The 16,603-nt window shown below is 41.9% G+C and overlaps 2 protein-coding genes across 4 annotated transcripts in view; one reads left to right on the top strand and one right to left on the bottom strand.

The window, feature by feature from the left end:
• Positions 1 to 10,631, bottom strand: part of scn4aa (sodium channel, voltage-gated, type IV, alpha, a) — a 26,951-nt gene extending 16,320 nt beyond the window's left edge. The window contains exon 1 of the mRNA XM_053883916.1: positions 10,547 to 10,631. The gene's annotated coding sequence lies outside the window, so the exon portion shown is untranslated. The remainder of the gene's footprint in view (positions 1 to 10,546) is intronic.
• On the top strand, positions 8,896 to 16,603 carry LOC128769539 (trichohyalin-like). Of its 3 annotated transcripts, none has more exons than XM_053883546.1 (6): positions 8,896 to 8,951; positions 11,371 to 11,523; positions 11,661 to 11,756; positions 12,645 to 12,758; positions 12,969 to 16,208; positions 16,286 to 16,603. In XM_053883546.1, the coding sequence occupies exons 2-6, from the start codon at positions 11,377 to 11,379 to the stop codon at positions 16,379 to 16,381; spliced, it is 3,693 nt and encodes a 1,230-aa protein (XP_053739521.1). In that variant the 5' UTR covers positions 8,896 to 8,951; positions 11,371 to 11,376; the 3' UTR covers positions 16,382 to 16,603. The 3 variants fall into 3 exon arrangements, with proteins under 3 accessions (XP_053739521.1, XP_053739350.1, XP_053739437.1); XM_053883375.1 differs by lacking the exon at positions 8,896 to 8,951 and adding an exon at positions 11,112 to 11,173; XM_053883462.1 differs by lacking the exon at positions 8,896 to 8,951 and adding an exon at positions 11,122 to 11,295.

Genomic DNA, 16,603 nt, shown 5'->3' with positions numbered 1-16,603 from the left:
TCATTTCTTCATTTTTCTGCCTCACTAGGGCTGTGTATTGGTAGGTATCTTGCGCTACAATACGTGTCCCAAAATAGGAGTGGTGATACAATGCATTGCGATATACACCTAACATCTGACTTAGGAACAGGATCAGTTCCGACCAACCGGTCGTAAGTCGGATTGGACAGACATCGAATGCCATTCAAAATAGCCGACGCGAGGGTTATGGGTACTGTACTACTGTAGTGGTAGATGGCTGTGTGAGAGTGAGATGCTGGGATACTGTGCTGCCGTAACTGTTGTAGGCGTCGCCAGGGTGCTATGTGCTGCGCTGCCAGACATTGAATTAAAAAAAAAAAAAAAAAGCATCTGCTGGCCGTGGACGAAAGTTGAGCAGGTCGTAAGTCGGATGTTACTTGTATAGTGACACTGTTATGGAGCCACCATTGTAAAGGGTCAAATCAGATAATGCAGTGCAATATGGTGTGTATAAAAACAAGTTTATTGTTACGATGTATGTATGCATTGATTGAGTGAATCGTATCTGAAGAATAAAATTGTTAATAGAGTTTGGAGTGAGCTCATTATAAAGCACATTCCCTGTTAATGGTTCCTTCTGTCTCAGAAGTGAGCCGCGCTGTTCACACCCTCAACAAGCAACTGACCTCTGACCGTGCTCTCCCACCCCTGCGCGACCCCACCCCAAACATTATTCACTACTCCTCGCAAAGTCAAAGAGTGAGAGTGACATGTGCGCTCGGTCGTTCCCATGACATTGCTGATGTACATCAGGTTGCTTAGTTTAGCAGAAGTCCCGACTCAGGTCCAAGAGGCATTGGCTTTCATCCTTTGATGTTTTTAGCAACCACTTGCTGAGTTTATCACTCCGTTTCCTCCGGCAGACGCAAATGCAATTATAACGCTTTCAGATAACACCTTAAGATATTCAGTATATACACAAGAAGTTCACAAAACACATGTTCACAGAAAACTAGGTAGCTAAAAACAGAACTGAGGACATTTACTTTAGTGACATTAAGAGTTGCGATTATTTTATTTATATATAACCTTTATATTATATTATACAAATTATATATATTATATTATATAAAACCATTTTTCCTTTGTCAATAACTTTAACATATACATAAAAACAGGAAATAACAAAAAAAGACTGTAAATGACTGTATTTTGGAGCTAATCTGATAACTTCCTTTTCAGCAGCAGAGACACCATATCTCCATCCAGTCTCAGAAACTCAAGTATGAAACCTGACCAAATTAAACATTATTGACTTGACATTGAAGACTGAATCCCTCCCAAAAACATACCCGGTTATACACATAAGGGAAATCCATATCACAGTGCCAGTGCTTATGGCACCATTGTTTTGATCTTGCAAAATCTAAATTCCAAACACCCTGTTCATATTGAACAAAGGTATTTTTTATTCAGATAATGGGCAGATTTCATTGAAAGACGATATGCAGTCTTGACATCAAGTCACACAAGTGCACACATGCATGCACACACTGAGAAGAATGCACGCGAGAGCACCTCACTGGAGCATAAGATGATGTATTCACACATGGTAAGAGACCCACACACACAGATACGGTGGCTTCCCAGCTGCTACCGGCAATCAAGATGCAGAGTCGTGTTACAGAAGCCCGATGACTCCGCTCATTCCTGCCTGGCTGAACCTTCACTCTGAGCCTCACATCCCTCCGATAAACAGGCCAGCTTATCTTACCCTGCTGACTCCAACCTGCACTAACTTTCATTTACCACTGGACTCACCACGGTTCCACCGTTGTACCCTAACCAGCACTTCACAACTCCCCACCAGCTGACAACATGACACTTGTGGCTTATACAAGACCATCAGTCATTCTGCCTCAACAGCATCACTCGTCAGAAAGCTCCTCGCACAACACTCAAGCAAACATCTCACAAAACGAACAACACTTTTGATGCGCAGTGAGCTGACAAACCTCCCACCTACCTGAGTCCAACCTTCCCGACTCATTAGATGATTTCATGTCTCTCAACTGAAACTCAAGCGCCCCGCTGCTCTCCAACTAAACCAACTGAAAAATGCTCATCCTCAGAATGAAACTCTTCCTCTGTGTCTGTCTATAAACTACATGGAACTGCTGAGAAATTAGTATTTGCAAGTGTAATTTTCTACAAAAGACTTCCGGATGGCAAAAAAAAAAAAGGGTTTCCTCTTGAAGTGATTTTAATAACACAGAAGTGTCAGGATATTTATGGATGTGTAAAAGGAGGACATGAGGTTTGTAGGTTTCATCCTCCTCCATCTCACAGGATGATCCACTGTGGTGACCCCTGAAGGGAGAAGCTGAAAGAGGAAGATTCAAAATCTACTACTCATCAAGAGAGTCAACTGTAAATGTCAGTTCTGAAATTCATAAGGCCATTTTAGGAAAGGAAAAAAAACACTAACATCCCATTTAATAATATTATTAACAATAATAATATTAATCACCAAATGCACATCTCCCTCTGAGTCAAAGTCAAATGTGTGATGACCCGAAATGTCCTGAGATGCATATTAAAATGTAAATTGCAAGCCAGTCAATAGCTGCTCAAACACATTCTCAACTGCGCATCTAATTCAACAGCCTCTGGTAATGATCGATTTCACCCAGGAATCAGAAAGGAATAGCATTTTTGGAAATGTTTCATCTGGTTACTTGTATCAGGCAGTAGAGGCGGATACTTGTTTAATTATGGTCAAACAAAGGATCGACATCATTTTCAAAACTGCATTAAATTAGTCAATATTCAACATTAATCAATAAAACTTTAGCATTAGCAAAAAAGGCCTGAAAATAAGTATTGTTAAGAAAATACAGTGTGAACTTAAAGGGGTCCCATCCTGCTGACTTATGTGTCCTTAGAAATTATACAGAACACAACTGTATGTTTGCACAACAAACATACATTTTGAAATGCTTATGTTATAAAACACATATTAAACCCGCCTAGCGACAACTGCTGATAGGCCTTTCACATGAAAATGCACAGTAAGGACAAGGCACTTTCTACAGTAGTGCAATCCAAGATTCACTATAGGAACCTCTGTTGTTCTAATTGCAACTTCCAGGAACCACTTTGCTTTTAGAACCAACCTGCCCACATGAGAGGCTAACAATGTCACCACAGCATTTCAGGCGTGTTGAGACACACATAGCAAAGTTATATTGAGTGAGGAGGCAGCATTGTTAATATACAGCATGTTGTCTGCATTACTGGAAACATTAGAGCTAAGTCATTTTAATAATGTGTTGACTGCAGATGCTGTTCTTTCTTGGCTCAAACAGCTGATGATCCCAATGTGACATCACATTGTTCATCGCTCTTTCAACCTCTCGGTCATGAGATTTCAGATGGAGAATAACTTGAGAAAGCACCACAGTAACTTCAAAACGAAGGATCATCAAAGGAATAACGTTTTATTTTTCGCACAATGTCATCAGGGACCAGCTCTTGCGATATATTTGACTTAGCGGTGAACTCCACCGTATTCCAAAGCCAAGGGAGCCGATGTGTGAATTCCTGTGTGTGACAGACCATCCTCCCACCACATAACTGGTGATTCCGTTCCCACAGCGGACAGCTGTAAAGCCGCGGAGACGAGCGGGAATGTTAGATTTCAGAGGCCTTCCCCGACAGTAATATATATCACCTCGCATGTCAGGAAGGGCCATGTGACCTGTGACATTCCCACTGAGGATATAGACGGGGTAATGTAGACACCTTCTTGTCACACTAGCTGAGCCAGGAACGTGAATGCCAATATTCACCTCCGGAAACTCGCCCAACTGGCTTTAGCTTTTGTCACAAGGGGCAGTGGGAGTTCATGCGGCAACAGAGGTTGTACTCACACCTCATAAACAGGCTTTAAGAGCAGCAGGAATGTTGCGACAGGGTTTTGAAATTTGACCCTTGTATTTACAACAATTTTAAAAAAATCATCGCTTTTTGTGTCACTGCCCTTTTAGTCAGCGAATCAACGGAAAAATATTTAATTCACTGGCAGATAAACGTTGAAGATCTAAAGTGTTTGAAAGGCAGTGTCCCAGTGCCGATCCTAATTTCTCTTGGCAAGAGAACATATCACAAAATGTTCATACTTCATGAGGTTTGACATGTTTTAAACCATTAACATGTTACATGCCCACCAAACAATTTTATCAATCAAAAATAATCCACCCCCTGAACTGCTCTACCCTTTCTTTCTCTGCTTGTTTGTCTTTCAAAGATGATTTTTAAACTCAAATATAGTTATTTTTTGGATCCCTTCTGTATCTATGTGATGACAACTATGCTCAGTTGCTCCTCACGATGCAGATATCTGTAGTTGTTCCTCTGGATTTGGCTTCTTCTGGCTTCACTTCCTCTCACTTAGGTCAGGGTTTTGTTTTTTTTCTGTTGAGTTCCATATATTTTTCAGTGTAATGCAAGCATAGAGTTGGAGGAAGATCCTTCTTGTTCTATGTTCCTCATCATCAGATAGTTCAAATAGACTCAGGTTTTCAGAAGTAGCCTATTTCTGGCTCTGTACATAAACAACAGTACGAGTCCATCAACTAGATCAGGTAGTATTAGGCATAGTGTGAGTACACCATGATCCGTGTTCTTGATTTTACAATGGGTGTGCTCTATAATTATAATGGGAATTAAAATTTATGTGCCTCCTTATAAGATATCATTGAGTCAACACAAATAAATAGCTTGCATGAGTTAATATTGCACTCGCACTATAGCAGGACACATGCATGTAAACACAAAAAAGAGTGCTTATTTTAGGGACACTTTCATTTTGTATCAACAACATACAGTACATTTTGTTCTGAAAGGATGTTGTATTAGCTTTTCCCAGATTTCATTTTGTCATTTTTGTTTTTGCTGTTGTGGCATTACACTTTCTTTTACTTACAAACTGTCTATTTAATAACTCATGCAAAAAATCATTTGTGTGGTATAAAGATGCTCCTTTAACAAGCATCATCATTGCTGTTTACCAGTCAGTCTGCTCCCACCCGCTTTCTCACGGGGTCAAATCACAGCGCTGAGTTCGCCTCAACACCTTGTCACCCACCAGTTAACCTGGTATTTTGAACCCAGCAGGGCAGCACATGAAAGCACAACCCACCTGTTAATACTTTAGTATTTTGTCAGGAAAAATATTTTTTGTAGCAGGAGGCAATTTATGTTCTGCACAGCAGACATCAGTAGTCTGGTATGAAAAATGATGCTCCTGAATAACAGCAGCAGTATTGCCAAAAATGTTGCGAAAAAGGAATGTCTTGACCAATGATTCTAAAAATAGAGATCAGCAAATCATCGGACGTCCATATTATTAAACATAAACTGGTGATGAACATGGCACAAAATTATACAGTGCTACATGAAATTGAACATACATATCAAATTGGTCGGCATCGGTTGGTGACACAAGCACCTACTCGCACACACTCATTTTACAGTCATAAATACAAAGCTGTTTGTGTTCGGACTGCTTGGATTCTGAGAGGAAACCAGAGTGCCTAGATAAACTCACACAATCACAGAGCAAACCTTCAATCTCCTTGAAGAAATGTCACATCATCACCCAAAACAAGCTGGATTCTAACCAGGTGCCTTCTTCCGGTGTGGCAGCAGCACCAACCATGAACCCACAATCCAAGCACATAGAGCAATAATGGACCAGAACAGTGTGGGTTAAAAAAAGAAAACAGAAGTGGAAAAGGCAAAAGTTAATCATTTTACATTTGATCAGAAAGTCAAACAACAATGTCAACAATGGTGCAGCGCTCCAAACTGACCTATTTGGCCTTTGCAGTGAAATCCGAGTCTGCTGTCCTGACAGTTCGAGCAGGACCAGACTGAGCTGCTGTCAGATTCAACGACTCCCATCAAACTCACGCGAAAGCTGCTCAGTGGTTCAATACGCAGGATAAAAATACAGTGAGTTCATAAATGTCACAAGCAAAATGTGTTGTTTTTGGATGAAACAAACAACTTCAACCCTGTTTAACCTTTATGGTGGAAAGCACAAGAAGCTGGGCCAAGTGGTCACATGGACTCTTAGAGGCAGAAATTCAAAACCCGACACCTTCAGCATCCAAGAACATGTGATAGAGACGCACAAACCGCCCGAAGAGGATCTCAGATGCATCTGTGAATGTTACGCAAGATTAAAAAAGGAGCTCGGAGAGCAAATCAGCTGCAACCGAGGTGCAGCACTCGTGATGGTGAACCACCTCAACCCCGCTCTGGTGTCAACTGACACCATGTCACCTACTGAGAGACATAAAACAAAAATCAGAAACTATCATCAACTTGAAATCACTTCACCAGGAGGGAATATTGTGGTTTTCAAAACATAAAGCAGCACCCAGGATCTGAGTGTACGGAAGGAACAACAACTCCAGCTCTACTTGAAGTATGATTTGTTTTCCAACTCTGAAACCTTCCACCAGTGTCCTGCAGTGAATCCCCCTCCCTGCCACGACAGGGGAGACAAACTCGTGGCACCAACAATCAAAACACTAAACTCTCAATAGATGTGAATATCAACTGTCCACAGTGGCACCACCACAGATGAAGTTGGGTTTTCTTAAATGACCTGTGAACCTGAAGAACTGGCAGTGCAAAAGAGCCAGGAACAGTGGTGGCTGTAGTACAGACAGCAGAATAGAAGCGCCCAGTTCAATAGTAATAATCAGTCCAAGCACAAAACCATGAACAACACATTGTTAAGAAGTTATGTTCTTAGTTTGTTCTTGTTGTGTTTGGAACCACAACATCTTCTAAACAGCAGCTATTCACTACAAGTCTCCTTAAATGAGGAGATGATGTTTTATTTGTTTCAATAAACCCCCCAAAAAATGTAGTTATTAGCATCTTTATTAACTGTGATTTCAACCAATGACTCTGGATTCAGCGGCAGTTGCTGTACCACTATCAGATAACATGAATGTGAAATTGCCAGCCAATACAGGACATACAGAGCCTACTGCTCAGTGGTCAGCTGTTTCATTCTAATGGAGAAACATGGTTAGGACAGTGTCAAACATAATAATCAGCAATTATTAGCTCCAGAAGATGCGCAGTTACTGAATTTGTGGGTGGGAGTTTAAGCCATCTAATCTGTTTCTCGGTCACTGACCTTGGGGCACTGGAGCAATTGCCTACCACGGAATAGCCCCATGAGCATCATGTGATGATATATATATATATATATATATATATATATATATATATATATATATATATATATATATATATATACATACATACATAGACAATGTGCCTTTGTGCAACTTTTAAATGAAAAGAAATCAGTTATTTCAGTGGTTCAGTCATTTAGAAATACACAGGCTTTGTGTGCACCACCTATTGACTCCCACTACTGGCAATGAAGTGTCTCCCTTAGCATGTGAATTCTAAAGATACTGTGGTGAGAAGCGAAAAGCCCCCATTCATTTCTGGTCATACAACCTCCACCTGTCCTGTAGACATTAACAGATTATGTTGAGCAACAACTTAAAGATACAAAACGATGAAGTACATGTTCTTATGCAACAGTCTGGCATCCCTTTCAGAGATAGGGTGGCGGGTTCATTCATATTCCACAGCAGGGGTGTCAAACTGAATCCCAAAATGGTCATGTCATCAGGGTGCAGGTTTTTGTTCTCACCGATCAGGGGCACACAGTCTGCAGACTGTAAGCAGTTGATGATCCTTGGCCATTTTGGGATTCAAGTTTCACACCACTGCTCAGATCAGGCTGTGATCCAACAATATATTTTGTTAGAATATATTACAATAAATGTATTTTAATAGGATATATTTTACAAGAAGTGCTTCCACCACTGAGACTGCTCACTTTTGAGTATAACAAAAACACTGTTTTTCATGTGAGGCTCCTCTGTGATTCAGTGCTCAAGACTCAACCATTTAAATTTGACATTTTAAAAATGCATCTGACGAAAAGAAGAGAACAAAGACCTCAGAGATCAGGAGCAACGTAGACCATATATAACAGACACCAGACGAAACAAAGTGTCTCTCCCTAAGAAAACATCAGCAGGGAAGAACACTAATATGATGAGAATTGAGATAAACAAATAAAATATTCATAACAAACATGGAGGAGACTATAGGAAAGATCCAAGACCACAGATTACCTCTCCTCTAGACTGGAATATTTTAAGATACACCCATTAAATTTCAAGGACAATGGAAATTCAGAAATCGTGACGTTGTTCCAAAGAGATGGTTCAAAGTTCATATGTATATGAAGTTGAAGAAATGTCTATCGCAGTGGATGAGTGATGAGGAGTTTTCACTATATTGTTCTCCATACAGTTCTGCCTGCTTTGAGATTATTTGTTCCTCACACTCCAGGAGAGTGAAAAAGTGAGTCTTTACACTTGCATGTGGTCACAATGCTTCCGCCATGTACGTCAAATGGCCCCTACGTTTACCCGACCACGGGTTATTTGCCAACACAGATTAGCAGTGAAGACACGCTGGGCCACGACTGTCCACAGCATCATAGAATCGTGTCCAACTGCCATGAGGAGACGGCCTAAAAATAAAACTCTGCCCCCGTGGGAGAAGAAAGAGAAGGTTGCGAAGTGTCCACACCGGAGGCAGCAGGTCAAAGATAGCTGATGAAGGAGAAACAATTACACTTACAAGACATTAAATTCCAACTATATTTTCATGACTATAAACACTGAAGAATAATCTAATTCATCTTCTATGATGTCATTGAATGTAAAGACATCACAGCCACAGGAGAGATGTTTTAAATTTGTTTATGGAATTACATGGGCACTAACTGAGAGCTTGGTGTGCAGATGCGCTCTCAGGGGCCGAACAACACAACCTCAAGTCCAGACAGTCGTCCTCTCCAACTCCACCAAAAGGTTGGTACTTCACAATGTACCTTGGGACCATGTATCTATGTATGTATCTACATGTACTGAGAGTGGACGAGCCAGTATTGGTGTAAGAATTGAGAAGAACCCTAACTGAGATACTGAGGTGAGAGAAAGAAGGTTTGACAATCTGACATACCACCAAGCTCGGGATCAGGGCTAAGCCATCAGCTTTGCCTCAGCACCTGAGCATCAGCCGATGTGTTTCCAGAAGCTTAGGTTAGGTTTTGTACCACAGACCTAATGTTGACATATTTTCTCTGTTGTTTATGGTATCATATCCTCTACGGACTCTAAATGGGCAGCAGAAAAAACGTTTTTTGAGTTTCTGATGTCTGAATTATGTCACAGCGAGGACTCATGAAAAGTGACAACACTACGATACAGCAGTGCAAATATTCACTTTTGACCATGTGAAGATATAACAGGTAGATATCTTGAGCATCAACTTGAGTCCAAGGAGCAATATCAGTACCACGGTTGGAGTTGGCGACTTAATTAGACACATATTAAATGTCTTTTGGCTTCTGTAGATGAGACTTTTCAACGCTTAACTGAACATCACTTGTGTCTGCTTCAATCCACAGTCGTGGTTTGTTGAATGCTACAAAATTTGTTTTTAAGTTGGAGGGTTCTTCATCCTCAACCCACACAATGAAGAGAAAAAAATCCTTCCAACAACAACAAAAAAAAAAGTCCAAATAATTCAAATGTCATATTTGACAAAGATAAAGAAAAGATATAATAAAAAAAAAGCTTAAAGAATCTGACACAATGTTTGGTAAAATAACTACATTTGAGAAAGCTGTAAAAGTAAAGGTTAAGTAGAGGTTCCTGTAAAAATCAGATCCTGAACAAGCTAAAAGTTATTTACACAAAAAATTCGTGGGGTCATGGAGGGGACTGTACAAAGAGCCACAAAAAAGATAATATATTTGAAGACAAAGAAAATTAATTTAAAAATCAGAGTATTATCATATTATCCATAATGTCTGAAAACTAGTACGTGTTGTACATGCATTAAACATGCAATGTGATACTGTATATACCAACATTTTGCAAAATACTGCTATTGAAGAAAAAGGTTCATAAAATTAGCTGAATTATTTCGAATGAATGCCATGAATAACAAAACAGTGAGTGACTACAAAATAAATGAATAGTTCACGTGTTTATGGACAAACTAATAATATATTACGATATACATATGAGGGTTGAAAGTTTATGGTTATGGCATTAATGTTTATATAGGTAAAGAAAAGATGCTACTTTTCCCCATTGGTGTCCATTTCAAAATTAACCATTTGATATGGTGCTGGAGAACAAACATGCTGTTTCTGGAGAAAAAAAAGAATCTAAGATACCAGACATTTTGTCCACGAGGGTAAGAAAAACTTCAAATGCGTATACAGCCTTTATTTTTGAAAGAACCTGTTGTTATATCAAGAATACCCGGAAAAGTTTATGCAACAGCACCAAATCACAATCAAGGCATGTAAACTCCAATTTCAAACCCAAATTTCCGGCAATAAACTGTGTTTGATGAAGAAAACAGCTCAGATAGATAATTTAGCAGGTCGTACCTGGCGCAGTGACGCAAATATTCCCAGAGAAAATCCAGTGAAGTGTAGAAAATAAAGAGCAGTGAGTCTGGCGGTTGACTTCCAGCCAGTGCGGAGCTGCAGGCAGCTGCACTGAAACACGAGGAGTCGCTGCAGACGGAACCGGGTCACAAGCGAGATCCTCCGCTGCCTCACAGCTGGCCACTTATTTCAGAAGCATAAAAAATAAAGTTCAACGTTTCATTGTGGACCTCAATAAAGGGCTTATGTTTCATATTCGATTATTGAGACAAAATCATGTGATCTGTCAAAACAGAAACGTGGGAATGCATTATGTCTGAGGCGCGACATCTACTGGTCAATAGGCGCACCTACACTGTAAACCAGGACTAACAACACAGGCGACCTCAGAATAGTCACTGCCAAAATGCATATACAAACAAAGCCTTTGCAATTAAGTAGCAGACAATACATGCATTAACTTGCGTATTAGTTTACTCGCGATGTATTTGTGCAAGTATTTGAGAAGGAACTATTCAATGAAACTCCGGGGGACGAAATGCGATGTGACACTGTTACCATGGAGATTTGAAAAACACAAACTTCACTACAATATCGTTTCCGCAATGAGCTGTTAGAGGTTCGATGGTATGATATGAAGCAGTGTTTGCTAAATCCCATCCGAAGGAAGGATTACATTCGCGATGTTTACCTAGACCTCCTGCACAAGTCCAACACGACGCTGGCTTTTATCTCTTTGTAGCGCGAATGTAATTTCTTTTTTATGTCACCGCCGCGTATAACATAAAAATAGGTTGTGCGTGAACAATATATTGTTGTCGCAGACCATTATGGACTCGGAGTACCTGAAGAAGCGCCTGCTCAACTGCTTGGCAAACGGACTCGCTGAGATTGTCGAGCGTCGACCGGCGGATCCCATTCTGTTCCTGGCCCACTACCTGTACAAGTCCAACTCGAACGCCGAATATGTGGCAGAGGTAAGTGACTCGACTTGGCCTCAAAGCTGTGGCTTGTTTTTTTTAACGATACATGTGAAAGAGAAGTCAATTTAAAAGACGTATGACAGATCTAAAGTGTCATTTGACTTAGACAGAACTTGTGATTGTCATTTCAGAAAAAGGCCAGATTGGCTCAGCTGGAGCAGGAGCAACAGCAGGCCAAAGTGATGCAGACGGAAGAAGAACAAACCGCCCAAGCTGGGAGGCAAAGTGTATGTTGCCATCTGTCTTGGCTTTTATTGTGTAGTTTTATTCTATAGTCGTCGAATAACTTTTGACTCTAAATGTCTCGGCAGGACTAATGTATATGAAGAGCAAGTACTTTCAATGAAGTCAGGAAAGCTTGGCTTTACTAATGCAGAAAGCAAAGGACGAGCAGAATCAGTTGGACAAGGAGGAAAAACAGTGAAGAACAGCTGAAAAAAAATACACTCCAGTGTGAGGATAGACATAGGCATCACACATGCCGACAAACTGATCCCTTACGCAAGATATTCAATACCACAGAAACGCCTTGGAAACAGTCATTGTTTTGATACTCATTTTGTTGTAATACTAGTTTTGTTATTGTAGTTTGATTTGATTGTTGAATCACGCTTGAATCTTTGTCAAAGTAAGTTGGCAAATCAGCTTCAGAAACAAAATAAATCAGTTATAACTGGAATGATATTCTGTATGTTATAATCTGTTACTTTAGTTTCACAAATTTTGCAGATATATTTTTTCCATGGTCTGTGTTTAATACATGATTTGTATTGGACTTTAATTTAGTTTTCAGAGTGAATTTTCTGGTAAGGAAAGATAGTTGTTATGATGTTGGATCCTTTTATCAATGTGTATCTTTGTTTCTCAACTGAACCACAGATTTTTATTTTTGTATACATCAATACAGCACTTTAAGAATTTCACCAACTGAGACTGACAAACTTAGAACTTACTGTTACCATTTTATCTGCCCCACATACAAGTACAAACCTTTGCACCAGACAGGAGACAGAAAAGCAGAAATGCTCTTACTAAAACCATGCACTGTTCCGTGATCCTGCGAAGAACATGCATTGTAGATTTGGATTCTCTCTGAATGCACGCCACACCAGCAGGTATCCGGGGGGAGTCACAGTGCAGCCATTGCTGAGAAGACCAACATGACACTGGAGGGAAAACCTGAAGAGGATGACCAACAGCAGGACCATGGGTCTAAGAATGAACCTGAGGTGATTAAAAACGCGAAAGCTCAATCTGCATGATGGTGACGGTGTATTGTTAGCAAGGCCAATCGTGCTATGCCAAATTTTTTTTGTTTTTCCCCCTCATTCTATATTGAACATGCCTCCAGCAGCAGGCGGTGTCTTCCAGACCACCACTGAAAACCCTTTCCTGAAGTCAGTTTTGTGGCTGGAGCATGTAACATGTTTGTCTTGCAGGTGAAACATGCACTACATGAAACCGGTCCTGGCTCCACAGAAGTTTCAGAGGCGACCACAGCTTCACTGGGAGCTACCAATCACGATGTGGATATGGTTGCTAATGATACAAGCAAGGTAGAACAGAGTGGTCAAGATGGGAAGCAGAGCAGTGGAGAGACAAGTGAGCAGGGGAGAGAAGAGTCTGGGGAGCCGAGGGAAACCATCTACACTGAGCAGGAGAAGCATGGGGATCATTTCGGAGGAGATGACAGTGACAACAAGTCAGAGGAGGTAGTGAGCAAAGGAGGTGAGGAGATTAAAGGTGATACATGTGTGCAGTCGGTTGGTACAGAGGGAACGACAGGGGAGTCAGGTGATAGAGGTGAAGCAGTTGCTAGGTTAGGATCAGACCATGTAGCTGTGAAAGAAAAACATGGTCTGCAGAACAGCAGCGAAGACCCGGGTGAGCAAGACACGGAGAAGGCTGGAAGGGATGGTGCAAAAGCCCACAGTCATGATGAAGGTGAAGTGGGAAGTTTTGTTCAGACGCTGGCTGATAAACATGAAGAGAGCAGAGAACAGGCAAATGCTCAAGGTAAGGCAGGGGTGGGGGATCACAGTGAAGCCACAGGATATGCAAGTGACGCGGCAGGAGAGCCAGGTGATCAGGGAGTGACAACAATTCCTGATGGGGCAGAGTCAGGGAGTCACGGTGTCAACCAGACTAGGGGAGAGCCGGGTGATATCGATGAAGCTGAGAAGAGTAGTGCAGTGCTAGATGATAAAGGTGAAGCAGAGTTAGACCCAGAGATGACAGAGACTAAAGCAGACGGCCAAGCTTCCATGGATGATAACAGAGACTCAGGTGATCAGGGGGAGACGAAGATTCCTGAGGAGGAAAGAGGTGGCGATGCATATGAAAATGAGTCAGGAGGTCAAGGTGTCAAGGAGTCTGTGTGGCAGTCAGGTGATATAGATGAAGCAGAAGGTTCAGCAAAAGAGAAGACTGAAGAAGAGTCAGGTGATAAAGCTGGAGCAGTTGGTCAAGCACCTGGGGACAGTCAGAGAGAGGCAGGTGATCAAAGTGAGAAGGAGAATACTGATGAAGCTACTGGAGAACATGTAGTGACTGCAGGTATGGTTGACAGTGGAAGGGAAGAAAGTCACAGAGGAGAAGACGAGGCAGGTGCTCACGATGTGGCACCAAACCGAGCAGGGTCGGGGGATGAGAGTGAGCAGGCATCTGAGCAAGGTGTAGAGGTGGTAAATATTGTGCAAGAAAGAGGTGATGGAAGTGTGGAAGACAGTTTTAGGGAGACGAATGAACAAGGTAAAGAAAAGGCTACTGATCGAGGCAAGGAAGACATTAAGTCAGAACTGACTGATCAAGATGTAGATAAAGCTGGAGAAGAGTCGGTGGACCAAAGGGTGGAAAAATCTCAAGGAGAGACACAGGATCACGGTGAGGGAGAATCTGGAGGCGAGTCACTGGGTCAAGGTGAGAAAGCATTAAGAAGGGAGCCACAGGGTCAAGGTGTGGGAGATATGAGACAAGAGTCACAGGACCAAAGTGTGGAAGACTTGAGAAAAGAGGCAGAGGATCCAGTTGTGGAAGACTCAAGGGAAGAGTCACAGGATCCAGGTGTGGAAGACTTGAGAAAAGAGGCAGAGGATCCAGTTGTGGAAGACGCAAGGGAAGAGTCACAGGATCCAGGTGTGGAAGATTTGAGAAAAGAGGCAGAGGATCCAGGTGTGGAAGACTCGAGAAAAGAGGCAGAGGATCAAGGTATGAAAGACTCAAGAGAAAAGTCAGAGGACCCAGTTGTGGAAGACTCAAGGGAAGAGTCACGGGATCCAGGTGTGGAAGACTTTAGAAAAGAGGCAGAGGATCCAGGTGTGGAAGACGCGAGAAAAGAGGCAGAGGATCAAGGTATGAAAGACTCAAGGGAAGAGTCACAGGATCCAGGTGTGGAAGACTTTAGAAAAGAGGCAGAAGATCCAGGTGTGGAAGACTTGAGAAAAGAGGCAGAGGATCAAGATATGAAAGACTCAAGAGAAGAGTCGGAGGATCCAGTTGTGAAAGACTCAAGGGAAGAGTCACAGGATCCAGGTGTGGAAGACTTGAGAAAAGAGGCAGAGGATCCAGTTGTGGAAGACTCAAGGGAAGAGTCACAGGATCCAGGTGTGGAAGATTTGAGAAAAGAGGAAGAGAATCCAGGTGTGGAAGACTTGAGAAAAGAGGCGGAGGATCAAGATATGAAAGACTCAAGAGAAGAGTCGGAGGATCCAGTTGTGAAAGACTCAAGGGAAGAGTCACAGGATCCAGGTGTGGAAGACTTGAGAAAAGAGGCAGAGGATCCAGTTGTGGAAGACTCAAGGGAAGAGTCACAGGATCCAGGTGTGGAAGATTTGAGAAAAGAGGAAGAGAATCCAGGTGTGGAAGACTTGAGAAAAGAGGCGGAGGATCAAGATATGAAAGACTCAAGAGAAGAGTCGGAGGATCCAGTTGTGAAAGACTCAAGGGAAGAGTCAGAGGATCCAGGTGTGGAAGACTTGGGAAAAGAGTCACAGGATCCAGGTGTGGAAGACTTGAAAAAAGAGGCAGAGGATCGAGGTGTGGAAGACTTGAGAAAAGAGGCAGAGGATCCAGGTGCGGAAGACTCGAGAGAAGAGTCACAGGACCAAGTTGTGGAAGAATCTCGAGAGTCAGGTGATTCATTAATTGAAAGGGTAACCGAGGAGGGAAGAAATCAAAAAACAATAGACGAAAATGAGGAAGTGTTGGCTGACAAAGACAACAAGAGAAGCAACAGACCAACCTTGGGTGATCAAGGTGAGACTGGAAACACAGAAAATAAGGAATATTGTCTGGCTGAAGGGGTGAATTCAGTGAAAGAAGCCGACTGGGTTATCAACAGTGATAGGGAGTCTCATGATAAAGCTCTGGATGAGACCACACAAAAGGATGAAGCTGATAACTATGTGGCGGGAAAAAGTGAGACTGAGGTGGGAGATGAAAGTGTGATCAAAACAAGAGGTCAAGAAAGAGAACAAGATAGAAAGGGAAATGAGGAGAAGGAGGCAGTTGTTGACATTGTTGAGGAGGACAAGAGGGGTGAGGAAGCGAACACTGGAGATCCCACAAGTGAGCCATGTGAGAAGGAAGACATTGAGCAGGATAATAATGGTGATGCAGGGGAAGCTTTCGGTGTGGAACAAGAGAAGGCCACCGAACAGGTCAACCAAACTTCAGAGAAGGTGACTTTTATTTTTGATCAATTCTGTAATGACTAACAGGTTATTCTGAGTTTCTGTTGACGTTTTTATTTCTACAGGTGATCAGCGAGGATAAAACTGAATCTGGAGAGGATGAAGAAATGACAGCCTTGAGAACCGAGGAGGCAGCTGAATCCTCTGATTTCAGATTGTGATCAAAGACGGTGGAATCTGAGAGGGTGCAGTCGAGCATCCGGCCATGGATGAAACAACCTCAGAAGCAAACACTTTAGTTGACTGAAGAGGTTACAAGCGGCTGAAATTGGTTAGATGGTTGGACCTCGTGATGAAAGCCAGTTTTCACTGTTCAACAGGAAAACAAACTCTTTCCAACTATCTGAATTGTATGTGGCAGTAACTTACACAAATGCAATTAA

Source organism: Synchiropus splendidus, chromosome 1, assembly GCF_027744825.2.
Source record: "Synchiropus splendidus isolate RoL2022-P1 chromosome 1, RoL_Sspl_1.0, whole genome shotgun sequence".
NCBI classification, from domain to species: Eukaryota; Metazoa; Chordata; class Actinopteri; order Syngnathiformes; family Callionymidae; genus Synchiropus; species Synchiropus splendidus.
The sequence above is the reverse complement of the archived record's forward strand: the minus strand, read 5'-3'. Positions and strand labels throughout refer to the sequence as shown.

Bases quoted from the DNA above. Each gene is read 5' to 3' on its own strand.
- LOC128769539 (XM_053883375.1), top strand. The intron at 11,757-12,644 runs GTATGTTGCCAT...CCACACCAGCAG, and splicing joins CCCAAGCTGGGAGGCAAAGT to GTATCCGGGGGGAGTCACAG. The intron at 16,209-16,285 runs GTGACTTTTATT...TTATTTCTACAG, and splicing joins TCAACCAAACTTCAGAGAAG to GTGATCAGCGAGGATAAAAC.